The sequence below is a fragment of the Hemibagrus wyckioides genome, linkage group LG14 (genome assembly GCF_019097595.1).
Source record: "Hemibagrus wyckioides isolate EC202008001 linkage group LG14, SWU_Hwy_1.0, whole genome shotgun sequence".
In the NCBI taxonomy this organism is placed as follows: Eukaryota; Metazoa; Chordata; class Actinopteri; order Siluriformes; family Bagridae; genus Hemibagrus; species Hemibagrus wyckioides.
This window is the reverse complement of record NC_080723.1, coordinates 13,297,732-13,321,824: the sequence shown is the minus strand read 5'-3', so window position 1 is coordinate 13,321,824 and position 24,093 is coordinate 13,297,732. Positions and strand designations below refer to the sequence as shown.

Genomic DNA, 24,093 nt, shown 5'->3' with positions numbered 1-24,093 from the left:
TGGTGAAAACAGGACTGAGGCATTATTTTATATATTGGGGTGAAACCAGACTATGTGACAGGGAGCAGACAACTCTGCCTCGCCTATGCCTCCTAAAATTAGGCTAAGGAACTCTTCAGTGTTTGAGGTGTGGTGTTATGCCAGAAGTGGTGTGTGTAATAAATATTAACTCATGTCTAGGCTGCTACAGACTACTACACTACACTACACAAACTGCTTAATAATAATAATAATAATAATAATAATAATAATAATAATAATAATAATAATAATAATAATAATAAATAACACAGCAAACAAAAGAATTTAATAATAAAAAGGTAAAATTTATTACATCAAAATACTAGTACAATAGAAAAGGGTTTCATTGGTAGAACATTCAAAATATATATTTTTAAGAAAATCAGGAAAATCTTTAACCATGCTGTGATACTGTATGGAGTGGACTAGTGGTGCAAATGATCATCATTGTTTTTCATAAATATAGTAAAGTGGATTAACTCCAGTGTTTAGGTATAAATGAAGGATATTTCTTAACCATGGTTGACTATACTCAGTGACGAACTGGACCCCATATACTAGTGTCATGTACTAGTGAAAGCCTGAAAGGCTCAAACCTCTATCCTCTATTTTGTAGTATTTATTCTATTTATAAAAGAAACTTTGAAAAGCCTAACTTTACTGTTTGGTTCCAAACCATAATCCATCCACAACATTTAGGGTTGGGTCTAACTCCAAAATATAACAATGATCTTTGTATTTCTTCTAACATCCTATTTACATATACATAACCATACTGACAAAATAGCATACATTAGAATCTGATTTGGGGTCTGGAAACATGTGTGGACACATTCTGATCAAGGAGAGATGAAAAGAGGTGATGTAAACTTGATGTGCTTCATGACATAGTAATACAAATATATATGTGACACAAATGATAACAAGATCCACCCTCTACTAAAATTTGCTGCTAGACATCTCAGTGAGTCAAAGTCATTTATGCATGTAAAGGTAAAACCTGTAATTAATAGCGTCATTGTAAATCATCCAAATCACCATAACATGGTATTATGGAACAGGCTTTTACAAGTCGTTGTGGCACAGGTCCCCTAAAAAACAAACAAAAAGTCATTTTTAGTCATGGGTCATCTCAAGACACTGTGCTTTAATAGGTATTTTATACTCTTTGAAATAAATCTTATGTATGTGTTCTTAAAAGGCATCTAATTTTTAAATACAATTAGGACATTTTAATTTATAGCAACAGTATAGTTTTGTGTTTTAAGTAGCAAAGTAAGGTATGTTAAGATATTCATAATAAAATGAATTATATCTGGTCAAAAGTTCGCATTTCCCTCCCTTTTTTAGTTTTTTTTTTGTATATTCCAAAATGTTTGTATGCCAACAGCATTCATGTATAAAGTAAACAGATTTTGGATCTGCTACTTAGTACAATCCCATGCATATTCACTCTCACAAACTGAGAGGATGATGGCAAACTTTATGTTCAAAATATTTTTCAGTGTATTTCATATTATGTTTTGTTGTAAACTGTTATCTTGTTTCAGGAAACACTCATTATGGAATTATATCTTTGAAGGTTAATTCTATAATAGAACCATTGTTCTTTCTTTTAGTTTCAATTCAAACCCCATGAGGAGCATACACTTGTACACTAAACTATATATACTAATATATTTTTCCTATTTGTTCCAGGGGGCCGACATTTTTTATGGCTGTAAATATCCGCAACGTTGCCCAAGCAGGCCTGCTATCCCAGCAGTACCCACCCCCTCTACTTCCTAAACCTGGAAAAGAAAATGTCCGGCTCCAGAAGTTACTTAAGAAAAGTGCTAAGAAAAAAGCTGCTACCCAGGCTTCCCAGACACCTGCCCCTTTCCGCTCATGCCTCTCTCCAGTAACTGAGGCCAGTCCTGACCTGGAGTACAGTGATCACTCAACTCCACCCAAGACACCAGAAACACCAATCTATGGAGGTACACTGCACCCACGTTTCAACATCAGGCCACTGTATCAGCATTCACCATCCCCTTACCCTCATCATGGCAGCAGTTCTTACATCACACCAGCAAGGTTCTCCCCACAGCCCTATGTTACACCACATCAGTCAACCACACTATTTTCATATACAACTTCTCCCATACCTGCTGGTGCACCATTAGTTTCTTCTTATACAGCAACATCTTTAACTCTTACATCTGAGATAATCCAGCCTACTGCTACAATACCACTTTATGTAGCAGTAAAGCAAACAAATAATGTTCTGGCTCCACCCACTTTTATCATCTCTAAAGCTGCAAGTCCTCAGCCAACCTCAAAACCTATGTTCGATGTTCCTCAAATTACAAATTACACTTCTAAAACAGCGACATTAAAAACATCTCAGTATATATCCTCACCAACAATGCCAAGGAGTAGAACACCCATTGCTGAGGTGCTACGAGGTCCGACACCAACATTTGAAGTTAGAAGGATTGTCACACCAACCTCAGAGTTAAAAAGAGAGAAAACACCAACTAGAGAAATCAAAAGAGTCACAACACCTACATCTGAAATTAAAAGGGTTGTAACACCTACAGCTGAAATTAAAAGGGCTATAACACCTACAGCTGAAATTAAAAGGGGTGTAACACCTACATCTGAGATTATAAGGGGTTTAACACCTACAGCTGAAATTAAAAGGGTGGTAACACCTACAGCTGAAATTAAAAGGGTTGTAACACCTACAGCTGAAATTAAAAGGGGTTTAACACCTACAGCTGAAATTAAAAGGGTTGTAACACCTACAGCTGAAATTAAAAGGGGTTTAACACCTACAGCTGAAATTAAAAGGGTTGTAACACCTACAGCTGAAATTAAAAGGGGTTTAACACCTACAGCTGAAATTAAAAGGGGTTTAACACCTACAGCTGAAATGACCCCAATTTCTGAAATAAAGACTGTGACTACTCCAGCTTTACAGGTTATGAGAGGTACTACACCAACATCTGAGATAAAAAGTGATGCAACAGTTATGACTGAGCAAACAAGGGGCAGAACCCTGACAAGAACAAGGACACCAACATTTGATCTTTCACCATCAAAAACACCATCAGGGCGGCCAAAGACACCGTCATATCATGTTTCACCTGCTAGGACACCTGTTATAGAAATTTCAAGACCCAACCCACTTCTATTTGCTGTCTCTCCTGTGTATATGGAGGGCAGAAGATCCAAAACACCAACTTCAGGTTTAGTTGGGCCAAGTGAAGAAATTCCTCAAGAAACTGAGAAAATAAAGCTAAATAATCTTTCAGCATCCATACAAAATAGTGAGGTCCAAATAAAAACATCTGAAACTTCAGAAGCTAGACCACCTTCTGAAAAGCCAGGAGAACCTGAACTGCCAAAGCCAAAGGTCACAGTACAAGTTGCTTCAAAAACTACAGAGACCACTGAATCCCAAATCTCAGTGACCAGCATACATGAAGGCCCTAAACCTCTAACTCCTACAGTTGAGTATCAAAGTTCCCAAACACCAAACTCTGAGTTTTCTGGACCTGTTAAACCCTTACTGGGGCAACAAAAACCAGCTGCACCTCCAATTGCAGGCCAAAAACCAAAATCACCAAAGTTAAAAACCAAAACAAAATATTATGGATTAACCCCAGCTGAATATGTTGCTTATGGGGGAATACAAAGTTATACACCTACATTTGGTATCTCTAGAGCTACGTCACTGGCCACTCCAGAACAGGCAACACATGGACCCGCTTTGAAAGAAAAGCCAGAGAGTCCCAAAACATCAGTGGATCAAATCTCCCCATCCATTTCTGCTGCTACTGAAAATGTAACCCCTGTTGCCCCATTTGATGAAGTCTCAGAGACTGCAATGCCAAGAGTAGAGGCAGAGCCAAAAGTGGAGCAAGATATATCTACATCCAAAAGAATGGAAACAAAGGGAAAAGCCACTCAAGTTCCTGGAGTGAAAATTCCAACTATTGTTGTATCTAAAGTTGACACACCACCGTCAGAGGCTCACATGACAGTGACCACTATTCCTGTAATACAAAGAGTCAGCACTCCAACATATGACACGTCTAAACCAAAGACAGTGCCACCTGTATCTATATTAAAGGAAACTCCTAAGCCTGAAACTCAGCCAAAACCACCATCTGTAAAAACTGTAAAAGCTGTAACACCTGACCAAAATGCAGATAAAAGTTCAAAGCCAACAAAAATAAGTGCAAAACCACAGAAGACAGCAGAGCCTCGTATGTCTTTACTGGAGAGGATTAAAGAACAGAAATCTTTATCTGCCCAACCTCCAACAAAGGCTCCTGAAATACCTGTGACTGAAACAATAGAAGATAAGCCTCTGGCCAAGCCAAAGGATGACCAGAAGGACAAAGTTAAACCTGGTGAAGATGATTTATCAACACCAAAAGACAGCATACCAAAGGAGGCTAAGTCAGAAAATGAGGAGAATGGCATTCTCCCAGCTGCAGAGCCTCTCCTAAAGGCCTTTCAGAAACCAAAAGGCTTGAAGTCAAAACTCAGTGGCTGGTCTCGTCTCAAGAAACACCTAGTGGTGGAGGTGGAGGAACCCAAGTTTCCTGTTGCCGAGCCAGAACTGAAGAAAGATGTCGTTGATGGAACTGCTCAGGAAACAAGTGAGCAGGAAAAGCAAGACAAAGAAACTGATAAGACTAGTGAAAAAGAGAGTAAAGATGCCCCTAGGGCCACAAAAATGTGGGACGCTGTCCTCTTCCAAATGTTTGCAACCAAAGAGAGTATCATGCAACAGATTGAAGCCAGCAAAACCGAGGCACAAAAGAATGAAGAGGCTCAATCAGATAAACCGAAAGAAATTCCTGCATTTGCACATCGCCTTCCAGTTCTCCTGTACAGTCCTCGATTTGATGCCAGGAGACTGAAAGAGGCAGCTTCTCGACCAGTGACAAAGATTGCAACAGTGTTTGAGATGGGTCTCATAGGCCGCAAAAATAAAGATGAAGAACCAAAAGACTTTAATAGAACAGCCAAAGGGTTCTCTACCATGAAAACTACTGTTGTCTAGGTGATAAGTAATAGAATTGCCAAGGATACTGTATTTTTCCAGTAATTGTGTACAGTTCTGTTTATCACAATTCAACTATCTTAAAGTTGAAATTTAATAAGAAAGTGAATGTAATGTGTTTGTATGACTCACACAAAGGAATCATAGGAAAAGCATATTGTTTTACCTCATTCACTCCGTATTATTCTGGCAATAAGATAAAATGTGGCAAAAAATGTGGTAAAAAAAAAAAAAAATGAAACGATTGAGTCTTCAGAGCTTCTTTATTTTATAAATGGTCTCTGAAATTGCTTGAGCGACATGAGGTTATAAAGTTTTAAAAAATCAAAACAGGTTTTAGAAAGGAGGGAGAGTTTTATAGCAGAAATAGAAAATGCTAATTTGATTTGCAGGCATCATGGAATCTTCACTTTATCTCTGAAGCATTCACATGTAGTTGAAAAATACACGACACGCACTGTCCACTTTATTAGGAACAACTGTACACCTGCTGCTTCGTCCAATCAGCCGACCAAGTGACTGCAGCACAAAGCATAAAATCATAAAAATCAAGTGAAACTGAAGAAAAATGTTGTTGAAACAGCAGTACTTTTCTGCTGTTCTGACTTCTCACACAAACAAGGTATTTCTGCATACTGGAGTTTGTTTGTTTTTTGTTTAAACTCTAGGCTCTAGAGACTGTGTGTGAAAATCTCAGTGATCAGCACTTTCTGAAATACTCACACCAGTCTGTCTGGCACCAACAACCACCAACCGACTGAGATAACACTTTTTTCCCCAGTATTGATGTTTGATGTAAACATTAGCCGATGAACTTCTAGATGGTTTTATGTGATACATTGCTGGCACTTGACTGGCAGTATAATTGCAAGAATGAGCAAGTGTACAGATGTTCCTAACAAAGAGGTCAATAATTATTTCACATTGTTATAGTCAAAATGGAGCTTTTTAAAGTTTTCTTTTCTTTTCTATTGTTTTATTTGCTGCTTTGTATAACGATGCCTGTGAGACAAAGATCTGATTGTATGTTCAGTGAAGAAACAGTATTTACAAGGTGTTTGAATGTTGTGGTTAGCTGGATGGGTGGAATGAGGGCAAATGAAAGATAATATACACTTGGAAATAAAAGAAGGTCTGGATGGAAATGAGAGAAAGAAAAACAGCCTGAACATACCACAGATCGTATATATATATGAAAATGATGACCAGGTCAGGTCTACAAGAAGCTTTATGTGACTAAAGTGTGCCAGGCAGCTTACACTGAAAAAGTGTTTACATGATGCAAGAGAGTATACTGTCAGCTGTTATGCATGGCTAAAATATTTGGTTTGATTGTTCCGACTACATTAATGTTAAAATTAGATGTTAACTGTCCATGTTGTATGATTTGCCCTTTTCTTGAGTGTGTGTGTGTGTGTGTGTGTGTGTGTGTCGGTCTGTCGTTATAAATCAGAATGGGTACACATTCTCTGTATGGTATGTAAAATACTTTGCATTTTAAGGTGCTAGACTAAATGTTTTATATTTTTTGTAATAAAAATTGCTCATTTGGAGAAGATTGGGCATGGATATATTCGGTTAATAATATATTATTAACAAGGTTTTTGCAAATGTGCAGCCAAATAAAATGTAAGTATTAGACTGTTTTGAAAATTAATATTCATTGTGAAACTAAATATGCCAATATTATACTTCCTTACTTGATTTGCCATTTGGATAATCACTGTAATGGTCATCATCAATGGGAATCTTCTCATATTTGCCATGGCCAGTCACAACAAACTTGTAGCGTTTACCAGAAGTGCCCTAAAAAATGAAAAGAAAAGATATATAACACTTAATGAATAACAGTAAGAAGGTTAAAAAAAAGGTATAAGAGGAACAGCAAGGAAATTCATAATGTACCTTCCCTGCTTGTCCTGATCGCCCGGTGGCTGATCCTTCCCCTATGATCTCCCACATGTTCTTCTTCTGGAGCACATCTCCTGCTTTAACATCCTGAGAAGAAGCACAGAACAATCTTGGAGGCTTTTCTCAAGAACAATAAAACAAAACACTGCAAAAACTAACAATGAAAGGATTAGACCGCCAGGGGGCAGTGTAAAGAACGATCTCAACAAATGCAAAGTCAGTGCCAGTTGAACAACACTCCCTCAAATACATCTGCTACTACAGTAAACATCTGTTGCAAATAAGCATTTCATATCAGAATGAAATGAGTCTATTTTACCTTAAGATAGAAAGATAAGGAAGCAGATGAAAGAAGCAGAAAACAGAAACTGGAAGCAGAAAAGATAAAGAGGTCTTGATGTATTCTCGCATGCACAGCAAAAATCAGAAGAGCAAGTTAAAATGTCTTGAATATAGAGACATTTAAATAATATTTCCTATTATAAGATTACAAGAAACCAACCAAAAGATTATTTCGAGACATTTTTTTTAAATGTTAGCAGATAATTTTGCTACTTTTAGGCATTTATTTCAAGAAAGAAGCAACATCATCTTCCAATAGAATATATATAAAAAAAAAGTTATTACAAAAAGTAGTACAAATGTCTAGAAATATGTTCAATAATCTTATATTACATTAATTCATTATAACCACAAATATTAGATCAGTTGTACTGTATTCAAAATCTTTTCACTCTTTGCAGTGCATAGCTATATATTCTGTATTGTGCCTCTGGTGATCTTCATGCAGAGAGTTCATTGTGTTTACAGTGATGGAATGATATGACTAGAAGCCTAGTCAGCAGACTCTTACACATGCTTTGGACTGCGCGTGTCTGTTGATGCCCTCTGGGCTTCCTTTTACCCACTGAGTGATCAGATCAGCCACACCCACCTTCAGTCCGTCAGTGTCCTAAAGCACACACAACACACAATAAGTCTATAGATGTTCAACTAAAAAGTCTTAAGGGAAAAACACAGGAAAGGAAATATTGTGTCAGAAAAACTGCAGGAGGAGACCAAATTTGCAAACTCCATGTTTTGTCCCATTGTCCATCTAATTGGATATTTTGGGGTTTATGAATGTAACCTTTTTTCCTGCCATTCTTCCTCACATGACAAGCTGCTTTTACTTGTTACAGTGTTCATTCATTTATCTTTAGTAACAGCTTTATCCTGGTCAGAGTTGCGGTAGATCCCAAGAAATCACAAGGGGGGTGGGTTGGGATGGGGGGAACCAACAAACCCACACAACATACAAAACAATGCAAAACAGACAATAACCTGAGCTTAGGATCAAGCCAAGGACCCTGAAGCAACAACGCCAAGGACCTGTGAGGCAGCAACCCTACGCATTGTGACATTCTTATTACAATATGACTTTGATTAGTGGAATCTGAATCATCTTTGACATCAACTTGTCATTTTGAGTCATCACACACACTGAGCTCATTTGCTAAATCACCGCTGAGAACATCAGCATTCATGACAGCATATATATAAAACAAATGTTTCTTTTGTGCAGCATATGATTTCCGTCACAATATCTTTCTGTTGTGTTGAAATAAAGCCGTTGGCAGTAGTGTGTTACTCATACAGCCCTGGAGAAACAGGTGTTCTCGGAGGACGTTTGCACAATAATGACAAAATTCCATATAGGTTTTCATTTCTTGACTAAACATTTCTCTCTGTATTGCTATTTGTATTTATGTGTGTATGGTTGTTTTCAGACCTTTGATGGAGTTCCTTTGGGTGAGCCCTGGTTCCAGGCCTCTCCTGCTTCAAACAGGTTCTTTTTGGTAACCACTGGTTCAGGAACACTGGGCATGTCCACTGCAGCTGGCTTGGCTGTCTTTGGTTCTTTTGATGAGATCTACAGAACAAAAATAACAGTGTCCGGTTACCATAAACCAATAAGTAATGGATATATTTGGTGAGAGATGGCTCTAATTTTTACTTATTCCTCCCCTTAATCAACATTCATCTGTCTTCATCCAAAATTCAACACAAGAATATGTTGTGGTTGTTTGTCTTCAGATTGCATGCTATAGCACACAGCTCAGAAACCCTCTTACCACCAAGCAAATAAGTTTTTGCCATGGAGTCACATCAAATTTTAAATGACAAACTACTAGGCAGGTAATGGCAAAGTACCTCAAAGAACATTAGAGCACATGCCATTTAAAATAAAAGCTTGATGAAAGAGCTTGTGAATACACTTTACTATTATTAGAAACAATAAAAAAAACATTTAAATTGGGGTTTTGCATTCAGCACTTTTCTTAAGCTTAAGTTTTTTATGTTTTAAAGTATAGGACCAGACTTCTTTATACAAAACTATGATCTGATTTTTTAATACTGGGTTCTTAATACTTCTTATTCTAAGATTTACCAAGTGTTAGTGCGTTAAGGGCTTTGCTCAAGGACCCAACAGTGGCATCTTGGCAGTGCTGGGGCATGAACCCCCAACCCTCTTATCCATAATCCAGTCCTTCTTAATGTTTAGCTGGGATCTGTGTCCTGAATAGCAATGTACGATCAGACTTCTTATTGCTGGACTGTGCTAATCTAGGATCAGATTTCTTAATGCAGAATGGGAATCAACCGATTCAATGCTTCTTCGTAAGAATGGGATTTGAATGTAAAAGTAAGAGAATGACAACCCACCTCCACAGCATGAGTGTACTGCTCCAGTTTGTCATCGATCTTGGATAGGAGTAGCGGTGGCTGAGTTTTCTTAAAGCTGTTGCTGTTTCCAAAATAAAGAAAATTGGTCAGGGCATGTCAACAACTACATGACACATACAAGCTTTAAACCTCACCTCATCATCTGGCCAGGAGCCCAGAAAGGAATAATAGGAATGATTATCCCAGGTGGAGTATTACTTTTTCATCAGTTTTGTGAAATGTCCCCACAATGAAAGTGGATATTGTAGCTACTATTCACTCATTATCATTTCAAAGTGTCTATAGCACACTCTTATTGTTGACTTTGAGTTCCCTTTCTGCCGACACTAGCCAACCAAAATCTCTAAAAAACTATGTTGGGGATTGCAGGCTTACACGTGTGCAAAATGCTGGACTCTTGTATTTTGTGCTACAAGTTTGAGCAATATACGTTTGTGGGAGGAAAATAGGGTGAACATTCAAAATTGGCTGGGAAATTTTAGACTGTATTATTCACATGCCAGTCAATTCATATGTGTAAGAAATTAAACCAGTGAGTATGTGGGAGACATGTGTTAGTCATTAGTGATACATGCGGGTGATTATTTAGCTCCTTTAGAGATGACGAAATGCTTTCCCATGACAAATGCAGTCTACAAATCATACCACTGAGTTGTCTTAAGGGAAAAACTGACATACATGAAAAGCAATGTCATCCTGCCAACTGGAAGACAATATAAAGTAACTCATATCCTCCTACTTACCTTTTGCTGTCATGTGGTTTTAACCATTCATATAGTGACATGTACTACTGTGTCATCTTTTTTGATACAAATGCAAAGAGATTATCATATTTAGAATAATAAGTATTAATGCTGAAATCCAGCAAATATATTGTGACACAATATCCATAAGGACATCAGCTTCACTCTGCCTCCGTCTCCCATCTGTTTCTTGTATTAAATCATTCCTGGATCCCAAAAGTGGACATTTTGCTCATAATAACTCGCCAACTTTACATTTCGAAGAGTTGTGAATACTGATAAGTTTCTGCCTCAGACCGCATGGAGCCAGGCCTGAGTCTACCACAATATCTCACAAGCCACCAGAGGAAAGACACACATTTTCCACATCTGGACCATGTTACCCGACCCATAAATCACTGCTAACAAAGGTGATGAACTAACAGCATTTGAAAGTGACCTAATGCACCGAAGCACCTATGTCAATGTTTACTTTTAGACATCGGTCATTTAGCTCAAATGCCAACCTTTTGTTCTAATGTTATTTATAGTCAGCTCAAGACTGAGTTTACACACCAAGAATAATTTGCCACCGCATAAATATGTGAGTTGGACATGCATTGTGGTGACTGATAAGGCTAGGTAAACTCACCTTTTCTTTAAAGACCGATTCAAGGACTCGGTTCTGTCTATGATCTGTGGAGGAAGCAGTGAAGAAAAGAGGAAAGTATTACAATTCAGTGGCTGGTGTTGTTAACATTCCATTCCATTATTTTTCCCTCTCATTCTCATAAGAAACTTGAAAATTAAGATCTAGCTGCCCTGCATTAAAGCATACTTGTGGCCCTAGTTCCTATATTCATGAGATTTTGGTAAAAAAAAATTTTTATTTTTACTGCTTTCTTTGTGTTTAAGAGAATCAGCTATGAGGAAGTGAAAAGCTGAGTATAAACATGAATAATCAGGTGGGAAAAGATTTAGGACCTACACAGTTCTTTCCCTGATCCTGTACTTCAAAGCAAACAAACTATCAGTGTGTATGCTCAGTGACTCTCACTTCAACCTCGCAAAAGATGCCCTTGTGTTGCTGTCAAGCCTGCTGGTTTTTTGATCCCCAACTCACCGAGCATGTACTTTCAGCTGTCAATCTCTCTTCATGCTCTCTCTGAAATTGCACATGCAAGCAGAAGGAAGCTCAGGACCACAGATGTGAAGCACCAGAAACACCAGCTAACCACCAACCCACAGTACAAATAGAACTTGTAGACCAACAGTGAAGAAACATGCATATTTGTGTGAGGACCGGGAAAAAACCCATTAGATATTACTGATGTTACCAATTTGGATGTTAATACCACAAATAGCATACAACTGAGCTTTTGACCAAAATGTTGTGTGCTTAATATTTAATATTAACTTGTAAAAGCCTTTTGATACATTACAAGAAAAGCAAAGCCGTAGCAGCTTAAAGATTAAATTGCATTGAACAGGTTGTTGGTTGTAAGCTACACTGAAATTGAAGGGCTAATAGTTTGCAAACAATTTAAACTATCAGTTTGACAAGCTACACTATAGAGATAGCAGCAGATGAAGGTTTGATGTTTTAATGTCAATCACCAAAAGTGACTGAATTCATCAGTAGTTATTTAAGCACTTTAGTACTTTAGATGTAAAAGAGGACAGTGATCAAATGCTATTATTGGCATTTACCTCAGGGAATGAGACTAGAACAACAACATGGATGATGCTTGTGATCACTGAGTACTTATTTTCCACCCTAAACATATCATCTCTGATAAATGTGTGTAAACAGATCTATTATTTCTGTAGTTGTTTTGTACTCGTTTCGTACATTAAATTCAAATTAAACCAATAAACAGCAGCTGCTTTTAGATCATTTGTGTATCTTTGCAGACTTTAAAATACTACTCCTTTACTTGGGGAAAAAAATAAAAACAACAACTATATATTGTATTATTATAGTGTCATTTCTTTTTTTAAAAATCATCAGATGAAGGGTTTTCCCAGGCACCACACAGTTGTCATATACTGAAATATAATTTGCCATGAGATTAAAAATTCAGTTCATTATGAAAATCCTTTTAGAAAGCAATTGTATTAAGTGTACAAATGAAAACAGTAATTTATATGATAGATGCATGCAGTGGTACAACTAGAGCAAAGAGGCACATACAGCAGCATTATAACGGTGCATTCACACTCAAAATTAAGTCTAAGATTAAGGTAGTATCATTTATATATACATTTTGGTGAAACAAGATAAAAAGGGCACACGGTGTAATGTGAATTGTGATGTATGCTGGTGATGTCAGGATGTATTGTACAATACAACACACAGAGAGATTACAGAGTGGACAACGGTACAAACGTATACTTAAAAGTGTAATGTACGTTATCACAAGACAATCTTTTAGCCTAGTCTCTTAGAAAAAAGGATTCCTTAAAGGTTCTTCGGATTGTTAAGAATTATATCTTTTTTTGTTGTTGTTAACTGGAAAACTACACAGAAGCTTTATAGGTTCCCCCCAAAGGACCAATCAAATATGCCTTTAAGATTGAACCCTTTTTATATGAGAGAGTATATGTGCACTTAATGTGAATCCAATAAAGTGTAAAAAGGCCACACAAAAGGACTCACATCATACCACACACATGCAACTTACAAATTTACATGGAATCTATCATCTGGAAAAACAAATCTTTTAATCAATTCCATTTCATAAAGTTAAATTTACAGTACATATAAATAGTCAAATTTTGGACTACACACACTACTGCTTTGTTATTTACCTTGAAAGTGGGACTCTTTGGACTGAGAGGGTTGAATGACTCATCCCCATCTGGAGAGGACATATTGAAGCTCTTCATCCTCCTTTCAGCTGCCTCCATCCTTCTCCTCTCAATATTTTCCTTCATCTGCCTCCTTTCTTCCTGTGATACATTCCACACAGTTTATTATTAGAAACCACATACATTGCTCTCATTATATCCAACCCATCTCTGTATAAAAGTGTCATGAATGTCTTAATGAATATTATATTTGTGTGTGCTTTTCTTTTCTATTACCTCCTCCTTTTCAAGACGCTGCTGCTCCTCCTCTTCCTTTCTGCGCTCTTCTTCCTCACGCAGTTTTCTGCGTTCCTCTCTCCTCTTCTTGAGCTCCTCCAGCTCCAACTCGGCCTCAGCCTGCCGCTGACGAAGCTGCTCCAGCTCCTGGCTTTCCTTTTCCTGGTGGCTCCGCCGGATCTTCTCCAACTTCTGCTCTGTCTCCAGATTGGCCCCTGCCTGTTCCCTCAACTCTGAGCCTTGACCTATGATCCTGCTGGAGGAAAACATGAGGAAGAAGGGTCATGAAATATCATTCACAGCAGGCTGTTTTGGAAGTCCCCTGGCAAAAGGCTGTGTCTGACAATACAACGTCAGCTATTTTCTTTATTTAGCTCTTCCAGGAAATTCACACCGATTTCTTTAGGAAAGAAAAAAGTTCTTAGCCAGTCAATAATGATGTAATATGGTTCTGAGTCATCTAAGTGGAGATTGGTAATGCTTTAAAGTTTATATAACTAACATCATTTACTGCATTTGTTAACATTAACAAACTACAACCTCCTACATTAAATTAAGGAATAAAACACAATGGGATGTTATTTTATTCATCAAAGAACGAGATGCCATTTTATTCATTTGTAGTTAAATTTTACAGTTGTAAATTGTCTGTACTTTTTTCTCTCTCTTGAAGTTAATAAAATAAAAAAAAGTCAAAAATCCCTTTGTCCTGGAAAACTTCTTTTCACTGAAATCTTCACTATTTCAACCATCACATACATTTTAAAGTCTTGGTGTAAGATGTTACTGTGGAACTGATAACATCAGAATGAGCAACCAGGACTAATGTCAGAGCCATGCTAACTAATCAGATTCAAGTGCTATGGTATAATAAGCCATACCTAATGCTTAAAGTAATAGAAAGGAAGTTAAAACATGTATTAATGATCAACTAATAACCAGAACTATGTTGTGTATCCTTTCTGTTGTGGTACTGGACCAGCAGTAAAGCAGGAAAAGCAGGAACAATTTTCCTGCTTCCAGTACCTGGATTTTCTGTGTCATATACATAACTCTATAAATATTGTATACACAGCATTAAACTTATACTGCATAATAATGTTCTTTGACTAACATGAAACTCACCTTGTAGTCTTTCTAGTTTTGAGCAGATGTGATGTCACTTCCTCTCCAGAAGGATCCTCACTGTGACTGGTGGGTGTTCTATCTTGCTGCAGGAAAACTTTAGATGTGTATGAGACCTTCACTTCTTTTCTCACTTCTTTCACCTGATAATTTAACCAATACAAAAATATAATAAGATTTTCTATGTTAGATATACAAATATTCATTCATTCATTTTCTTTACTGCTTATGCTGCACGGGGTAATGGGGAACCTGGAGGCTATCCCAGAGGCCAACCCATTACAGGGCACAACTGCACACACACTAACACACCCATTCACACACTATAAAAAAAATTAGAGAAGCCAACGCATGTCTTTGGACTATGGGAGGAAACCAGAGTACCCTGAGGTAACCCCCAGAGCACAGGGAGAACATGCATACTCCAAGAACACAAAGATGTGAGTCAAACCCCCAACTTCAGAGATGCGAGCCAAAACGTGCTAACCCCCACATCCACCCTCCACACCCAAAAATAAAAATTGCTGTAGAAAATCATACCATGTCAGCTCCTACCTTATCTTCCACGTGTAGCCTTGGTTCCTCCACTTGTCTCCTGTTAACTCTGATTACATCTTCTTTCCATTCGGGTGTCTCTTTGGCTGTAAGGCTTGTCTTGTCTCCAAACAGCATGCACTTCTCACTGCTCTTCTTCACTGGAATGTATTTTACCATTTCTTCCACTTCACCTTGTCCCTTATGCTGTCGATTTAGTACAGTGGAGCCAATCTCCTCTCTTCTGCTTCCTCCATTCATGGTTCTCTCCACCTCCAAGTCCTCCTCTCTAGACTCATTTTCCTCCTGCCTGACCTGTCTGCCTCTCTCCAACCGCTGGGTCCAGTCACTGAAACCTTCATCCTCTTCCAGTGCACCAGAGCTGCTGGGTTTCAGTTCACTCTCAAATCTGCACACACAAAATGGGCCAAAATCTTCAGCTCATAAACTCCATTCCTTACTCTTGTAACTATATACATTTGCTACCAGTTTTATTATGGTAGCAGAATAACGTATTGTTTATTGTTATTTAATAGGATGATTAAATATAAGTAATTAAATAATATGCTCAGGCTTTATGTGGCTAATCCTTTGACATTCACTTTATTTTCATTTGAAATATGTACTTTATTAATTGTAATTATTCAACCTCTCAGGTTTCTTTGAATTTATTACAGGATACAGTATATTTTATCAATTCAAATCTTAATGACATAATTTTGGCACTAAAATTAGAGCTTTTGCTTTTCTGGCTCTGGGCAATGGAACATCTGTGAAAATCTGTGAAATCTGAGAATTTTATAATAGCTGAACAATCATATAGACTCTCAGCTGTGTTCTTCTGACATTGCACAACACATCTGAAGCCATTAAATTTAGGTGCCAATAGGGAGATGTTACATTTTAACAATGGCAACAAGAAAATGGCCATAATCACTTTATGAGATATGTGCTCAAGTTAACATCCAGCGAAGCATGAACAGACTTCACATGGCAAAGCAACATATGGAGCCCAAAGACCTGCAGCAGCATAGATACAAATATCCAGTCATAAAACTACACCCTGACGTCATTCACTCCATCTATTAACACCAGCGTTCGACTTCAAACGCAATCCGAGGAAGCAGATGTTTGAGGTGTGATTGAGGTTTTTAGGTGATTTTGTTGTTGCTCTGGTTCTCTTGCCACAGGCAAGCAGGCACAAGTAACAGATGTCAGTATGAATAACACCTGATATGACTTTACACTTGATATGACAACACCTGAAATGACAGCAGAAACACACCACATGATAGCTCATAGTCTAATGTTGCATGTTATAGAGAATAGAAATTACCAATCAAAGCCTCAGGAACATTTAATTCAACAAACAAGATTAAACACACCTTGAAAGTCTGGGTTTGAAAATGGATAAGGATTATCATGTTCCATCAGCTTAGAGATAGGATGTATGATATATACGATACAATGTCAAGGGATAAGTTTTAATACCACAAAGATTTTTTTACTCATAATTAATTATAACTATAAGACTAACCCTCTACATGCAGAAGATGTGTATCATATTTTTGTGAATGATCCATTAATTATGAAACTTCCCAACAGCTACACTGTCTATGATTTACTGTCTAATACCATATCAGCTGACCAACACTACAGTCTATCAAGTAATCAGCAAACCCTCAACAAACCCTTAGTCACAGGCTTCAGACTAATCACAGCCCACACCTGTTCTTAATAGACATTCCCTTTATATTCTGTAGACTTTTCACCCTTATTTTCCAAAGTCTTGCTCCAGCATTTATGTCTGTGATGTTACTGAGACACTGTTTGTTTGTTTTGTGTCAATCCTGTTTTTCTGGTTCGATTCTACTTCCTTTGCCTGTTTTCCTTCCTTTGTCCAGGTTATGCCCGTTAGAGGATCACACAATCTGCAAGCTTACTGTTTACAAGTATTCCATACTCTTTTTGTCTTGTTCATGTTTAATAAGGCTTGATCTACACTTGCAATACTCTGTTTGTGAGTCATAACAGAAGACTTTGCCCTTAGAATGGATGCAAACATCTTTAAAAAAAATAAATAAAAATTAAAAAAGCTGCTGGTTGTTGGTTACTTGTAAGATAATATATTCCTATGAAAGTAATATGCTGCATAAAACTGCATTATAGAATTTTGAATCAAAATGCATAACAGTGTGATGGTCCCCAAAGAAAGTGCTCAAAATTGCTCAAAGCTCATAGCCAAGATTCTTCTATGATCAGCCCATAATTACAGGGTGCTCTCCAACAACATGTTCTCCACTTAAAACTCTGGAGGAAAAAATTTGCGTCTCTCTTTGCATGTCTAAAAGCTATGAAGCAGACAGGCTATAATTATTCTGTTCTGATAAAAACTGGAAGCTGTGCAAAATCTAGGACAGCCATGGAGCCCACTATGGAGCATGGAGCTTTAGCATACTAAAAGTTCTTAACTACTTAGGTAGGAATGAAAGGGAAGCTGTGACACCATGTAGTAAAAGAAATTAGGAAGAAGAAAAAAAATATGTGCAAAACACCTCTGACAATCAGACTTACAGACACTCCTCGGTGGGTCCAGAGCTGTCCTGAGGAGATCCGGCTGATCCGCTGATACTGTCTTCCTTTCTGAGAGCCTCTCGTGCCCGGCGTCGTCGCTCCCTCTCAATCTCTTCCGCATCCTCAATACTGCGCTGAGCCGTCACTCTGTTGGAAACAGGACAGACAAATGTCATCATTATACATATTCACAATTGCTTTTGCATATCCCCAACCAATAATGTGTCATTATTTTCTATTGCATAAGAAGTAAGAAACAACCCCCAATCCAAGGCCACATGGCGCCCAGTGACACTCCGGATCATTCACAGCTTCTTTGGAAGATTCTCTAAACAATAGCCTGTTATATCCTCATGATGAGAGAATAAGCCAATGGAACATCTGTGTCAGGGTCATGCAACAGCCTTGACTAAGCAAAGTCATCCCACACACAAAAAAACACCAGAGATGTTGATATATTATTGTGTTTACATAGCCTGTAAATACGTGCACATTCATGCCACACACATCCATTGTGCCTGGGACATGAACATGCACGTGTGTGTACATGTTTGTGGTTGTGGTAGAGGGAAGAAAGTTTACACTAAACCCGAATGCTTTGTGTAACAGGTCATAATGTTAGTAAATTCTCAAATAATATGTTTAAAAAGAGATGCTACTCGGTATGCCAGAGAAACTCGGTTGCTTTTCCTCTTTGGTAAGAGATCACCCCATTCCCCTTTGGGACAGAGTAGAGAGACTTGTCCAATAGCTTCCATCTGGGTGTCTGGGTGTCGTATTACAATAAACACCAATCTGGCTTCTGAATCACTTAAGAGCTTATATAGGTCACTAATAGGCCATTAATGCATACCAGACCTTCTTAGCACTAGAGTGACAATCTGCTCCAGTGGTTTTTATGACATGCCCTAAGACCATGTATTACAAGGGAGGTCCATAAATGATTATATTCAGGAATGGTCTACCATACCGTAGATGCAGCTACCACCCCTTTAACATTTTGGAATGAGCTATTATGCTGTAAAGAAACATTTGTTCTAGTCTTTTTCAGCAGTTCAACATGCCTGCCCAAGCCAACACAAGTCCTCAGGCATTCTCACAGGAAGAGAAAGTGGCCTGGGAAGTGAGGGGAAGGGGTAAAAGGGTACAAACCAGATGGAGTGGTGCAGCAAAACCCCTTTACTTTCAGTCTGTTATATTTCATTCAGGCACATTTATAAGCCACATAAACACAGAGAAGCCTATTGAGCTTAATGTAAAGTTTCTAAAATGTTCATTCAGAGATCACAATCAGAGATTGAAGGATGAATAAAAGTAAGTTTAAGATGATCATTGAAAAAGAAAATGCATGTGGTAATGATCAAAAGTTCAACCAAAACTTTTATTGCTTGTGGCAATCAACCAAAACTTTTATGCTCTCTTATTATTCATTTCCTGGCTCAGGCCTTGTGCATGACGTCATGATGGAGATTAGGTCATTCATCTTGCTGTGATTTGTCTAGTAACCACAGGCTCACAGACTGCTCTGTTATTTCATTCCTTTCTGCACAATAAAAAACAAACCTTTTCATTTAAGTCAAGCCTTTACCTAGTCATTGCCTACAGCGCCCTTGCTAATTAAGCACACTAAAAAAGACCAGAATATTCTTTACTCTTTATAATTGGATATTTCTCAGTACAGAGAAAGAAGACATAAGTATCTGGCTCACCTCGATGTATCTTACCTTTCTCAATATTGTTGATTCAGCTTCCTAAGCCTAATGCAAATAAGCCTTGGGGCTGAATGGATTGGGAAAAGGGGTGGGGGTGGTTCATGGAGGTGTGCGTGGGGGGGGTTTGCTAATGGGTACAGGCATTAGCTTTCACTTGGCTATTATTGCATTTGTTAATTCACACCAGAACAAGCCTTAACCTGTAGCAGAACACAATGAGTCACTGGCTGCACAGCCAGCTTGGTCAGTCTTTTGTGTATGTTAGCTGGAAGTCAGGTCTAAGAATTAGAGTGTAATAAAAAGGTGTTATTATGGTAGGTTTCGGAAATACTGCAAGAATGACTGTTTATACTATTATGATCAGTTTGAACCCAAAACATGAGCGTGTACATTCAGATTATTTATTGGTTTTTATTTTAGGGTCGCATGATGTTTTCAGTCATATAATACTTTCAGAAAATGAAGGCATTATGTAGCATAAAGCAATATAATGGATATGCCTGTATTTCATTCTGCTATCATGGTGGGAATGTCCTGCAAACATTTTCCAGCAATCTGCCTTGTTTCAAGCAAAGAAAAATAACCAACAATATGGAAGATGTCAGCTAACCCAGAACAGGCATGAAATTTAGAACCCTCTTGAAACTCACAGTGCTATAGTTCATGCACAATGCACAATATAAGAGCAGACGCTGTACTTGCCTTGATTTAATAGTTGAAAAACTAAGGGTCTTGAGTTCATTTGGTTGCGTTTAACACACTTGTACTTACAGCACATGAGGTCCCATGTGGTGTTAAGCAACAATCGAAAAACCAATCCAAATGACAGCCAGGATTATACCTAATGATAAATAACATTTTTGCACTGTAAGCAGCTTTTAGATGGAGCAACGATCAAATTTCCTGAAAAACAGATTAACAAAACACAACAGCTATGTTAAGCCATCTTTTTTTTTTCTAGCTACACACCCTCCACAGAAAGGGGTTCTTTCTATTTTGCCTTTCTTTTCAAAAGTACAAGAAAAAATTACACCCTTTCTAATAAGTTGATCAGTGAGTGTACAGTGTTTGGGTCACTGACTGGGGAAGCAGCTGAGCCAGATGATGTCATCATGGTGAGTCATTTTTGAAAAGTAAAAAGAGTTATTGACCCAGACCAGCTGAATGTCTCCCTGCTGACAGTGTACAGTAGAGACTAAACAAAATCCTCACACAAGTCCCCCATGTATGAAAAGTAGCTTGTGGAAAGTCTAGAGCACCAATTTAGCATTTGCGGAAAATCCCGGTGCAAAAACTCGCACTAATTATTACATCTAGCAGCTTGTAATTCAAACAGTGGAAAAGAGATGGGTGTGACAAATAGACTTTATCTCTCTGAATAGAACTGGTATTTTCCAAAAACATAGTCCTATCTTTATTTACCCATCCTCCACTAGAAACAAAGGACTCAAACTTCTTTGAGTAATGTAAATAGTGAAGGAGTGAGGGTTACGTCTTTTGACATTCAGAGACGCCAGTCAGCATGTTATGTCTCAGTGTCCAGACACCAACAGTGAACAAACTGTGCACAGCCCATTTGTCTTGCCTTGTGTCTGAAAATCCACAGGCACCACTTGTCTAGCTGCACAGGAGGTCTTGCTGAAGCCCAGAACCAGAATGGGTTTAGTATTTAGCATAATATTTAGTATAGAGTACGCTACTGGTATTCCAGCAAAAAAGTTCCACAATAATGCTGAGTGTAATAAAGGCCAGGACTGTTTACCTTCAACTTTTGTAAAGCCACCCTGCCAGGAGGATGGCATAGAGTTTATTGCCCCTTTAGCACAAACACCTATCCCCCCACGTTCCCCTCCGCATTCCTGCAGGTCTTATCACAGTATCGTAAACAGAGGCAAGGGCAGTGTAAAAGCCAGGGATCAGCTCAGTCATGGCTGGACCCACAATAGGAAAGTCTGTTCATGTGCATGAGTGAGTATGCTGAGCTTTCAGTCCCTATATGAAATTCTCTAGATTGTCTCATTATTAAAAACCATAACTAGGATCATATCAGCTCAAAACTGTTATGGACACTACATTAGTGGGACATGTTCCACCACATTCATGTTCCACCACATTCATTTGAACACTCTGTGGATCCAGTGCAGACAGAGAAGGGATTCTGCTTACATTGATTCATTCCAGATCACTATGATTCATCACATGCCCCCTCTGGCAAATATCCATGTTATTTATTGATGGGCCTTGAGCTCACGAACAGTTTTTTATCTGCCTTTCAGCCAGAGTTTCGCTATTTTTCTCTTATCTGCTTTATTTTATGACATACTTCCTTGTTTCCATTGGTGTGGTGGTGGTAAATGCAACAGAGACCACAAATTGTAAGGCAGCTTGGAAGACTTTTCCTAACAGCTGCATTTGTTTTCCTTTAAGCTAGTGCAATTCCTTCCTACAAGTGTCTGAGAGGTCATAATAATCCATCTCTGTATACTGTATGCTTTCAGTAGATAAGTATGCAGTATGGCCAAGCACTTATGCATTCTCCCAATACATCATCCAGATCACTTTTTATCTATTGCTTTCCATGTCGAACCCAAGAGAGTGAAATACTGAAATATATACACAGGTTTCTAGCAGAATGACTGTATGTGAAGATGAATAGCCTGCTTTACACTGGCCTATTATGAATCATGGTGTTTCTTGTCTGATTACGTACACACTTAAGTAGGGAAAAGCATGCAAGGGAAAAGGAAATGGTTCTTAAACTTCTGTGAACTGTATGCACAACATCAGAAGCGTTGCATGCATCATCAGTAGTATGTCTGGTAGGTCGTCCAACCTAAACAGTAATAAAAAAAAAAGATGAATGCTGGGCATTTGAGTGCAAATCCAACTTGTCAGCTATGAGAAAGAACTGTTTTGGCAGCCCTATAAAAGCCCAGGGAAAAGAATCCACCCTCTACAATGCAACCTGTGTATACCTCATGAAATGCCTTTGACAAAGTACACCTGATCCTCCCAAAGCCCTGTTTCTGCAGATATGAATACAGTGCGAGCCCTGATGAGCCTAAAGCACTCTGTTCTCTTCCAAAATACAGGCTTGATGCATGGAGTGCTTTACTCATTTGTCCTCAACTTGTTCTCGACATACCATGTTGATCCGGATCACACGCAAAAATGAGAGACGTTTCATTTACTGCAGAACTGTAAGAAAGGGTTATGAACACTAACCTTGCTCATGATCCTAGCATTTGTTTTTAGAACATTTCATGCAAACTGAGTCATGCTTATTCAAGCAAATTTGCCCATGAATGAGACTATGCTGACGGTCATGTTTTAGTCTTTAAGTATATTGAGTTATGTAGGTGTGATAAGTGATTATTCCCTTAAATCTCCAGTGTATTGCACAACTATCACCCCCTTGAATGTTTTCCATATTTTGTAATGTTCTGGAACTGTAATGGTGTTAATTAGGATTATATGTCAATATAGTTTGCAAAATAACTTATAAATAAAAAACACAATAATAAAGTTCCGATTCAAGTATTCGCCACCCCCATTGCTGTAAAAACCCCCAAGTGTGGAAACGTTCAAGGCAATGTATGAAGCAACAAATTTAAGTTATTTATATGTATTGATTTTGGTAAAAAGATGTTGTATGTATAGCATAAGCTGAAACCTAAAGCTCAAAGTCCAACAGAGGAATCTTAAAATTCCGAACAAGCCCCAGAACCTCTGAAAATCCCCATTTCAGAGAAACAGTGTTTCCAATTTTTGTCACCCCAGGCAAAGGTCATGTGGTCACTTCAGCCAAGTTTTAGTAAAAAGACCTTTGCACCAACCAAATACTGACCTTACCCTCCCATGTCGACAACTCCACATCACATCCTGAAGAAACAATAAACTCTCTCACCAAGTCTTGACAAATGTCTTTACCAGCACTGATAGTGAGCCATCTAAGATCAATATGAAGGGCTGAAGGTGAACTGATTTTCCTGAAGGAATGCGGTACATTGTTATTTGACCTCGGAAAACTCTATAAAAATAAACTACTACTCAAATAAAATAAACTCACGACTTGGAATAAAACCTGAAATAATTAGTAGCACAAGGTATAGGATCACCATATAAGAAAAATTCTCTACTAACAAATCTTGACTTTTCATGCAGAACAAAGACTGTTAAAAAAAAGATCACATGGTTTTCAAACACTGTGCCTGTTACACTCTGTTAAGCTTTACTGTAAACACTAATCCCTACTACGGTATTAAATTACATCTCATTTAAAGACTCACCTAAGGAGGTTCTGCAAGCCTTGCTTGCTGGAGTTTCGTCTCAAGATTGCACTTGACATCTCTCTTTCCTCTGTCGCTCTTTTTTACTGAACTAGAGCTGAAAGAGTTGTTCTCTCTTTGGAACTTTTGTATTCCTGTGTGTCTTTCCCAGCTCCACACAACTAGCACTCTTCCTGTGAGCTCTTTTCCTATGTCCTGTCCTCAACGCTGCCTGGCGAAAATATCAAGTGAGATCCACACAACGCTTAGTCCTCTAGGAGTGACATGCTTTAGTCACAGCCTTCCTCCACCCCTCCTCTGTTCACCTCTCCTCCCTCTTTCTCTCTGCC

At 38.2% G+C, this 24,093-nt stretch overlaps 1 protein-coding gene and 1 pseudogene across 3 annotated transcripts; both read right to left on the bottom strand.

Annotated features, from left to right (window-relative positions):
• Window positions 1-391: 391 nt before the first annotated feature.
• lsp1a (lymphocyte specific protein 1 a) lies at window positions 392-24,047 on the bottom strand. 3 transcript variants are annotated; one of them, XM_058407945.1, is made up of 14 exons: window positions 23,765-24,047; window positions 17,764-17,910; window positions 15,211-15,598; window positions 14,656-14,798; window positions 13,531-13,783; window positions 13,255-13,395; window positions 11,567-11,608; window positions 11,096-11,139; window positions 9,701-9,782; window positions 8,766-8,906; window positions 7,848-7,946; window positions 6,989-7,081; window positions 6,784-6,889; window positions 392-1,112 (listed from the first exon to the last, which is right to left on the bottom strand). In XM_058407945.1, exons 1-14 carry the CDS (start codon window positions 23,821-23,823, stop codon window positions 1,087-1,089), a joined length of 1,764 nt encoding a protein of 587 aa, XP_058263928.1. In that variant the 5' UTR covers window positions 23,824-24,047; the 3' UTR covers window positions 392-1,086. The 3 variants fall into 3 exon arrangements, with proteins under 3 accessions (XP_058263928.1, XP_058263927.1, XP_058263929.1); XM_058407944.1 differs by having other exon boundaries at window positions 13,531-13,786; window positions 23,765-24,045; XM_058407946.1 differs by lacking the exon at window positions 11,567-11,608 and having other exon boundaries at window positions 13,531-13,786.
• On the bottom strand, window positions 1,034-6,777 carry LOC131364683 (uncharacterized; annotated as a pseudogene).
• Window positions 24,048-24,093: the final 46 nt, after the last annotated feature.

Bases quoted from the DNA above. Each gene is read 5' to 3' on its own strand.
- lsp1a (XM_058407944.1), bottom strand. From the start codon at position 23,823: ATGTCAAGTGCAATCTTGAGACGAAACTCCAGCAAGCAAGGCTTGCAG. The intron at 13,396-13,530 runs GTAATAGAAAAG...AATGTATCACAG, and splicing joins AGCGTCTTGAAAAGGAGGAG to GAAGAAAGGAGGCAGATGAA. The intron at 11,609-13,254 runs GTAAATAACAAA...GTGCAATTTCAG, and splicing joins CAAAGAGTCCCACTTTCAAG to AGAGAGCATGAAGAGAGATT.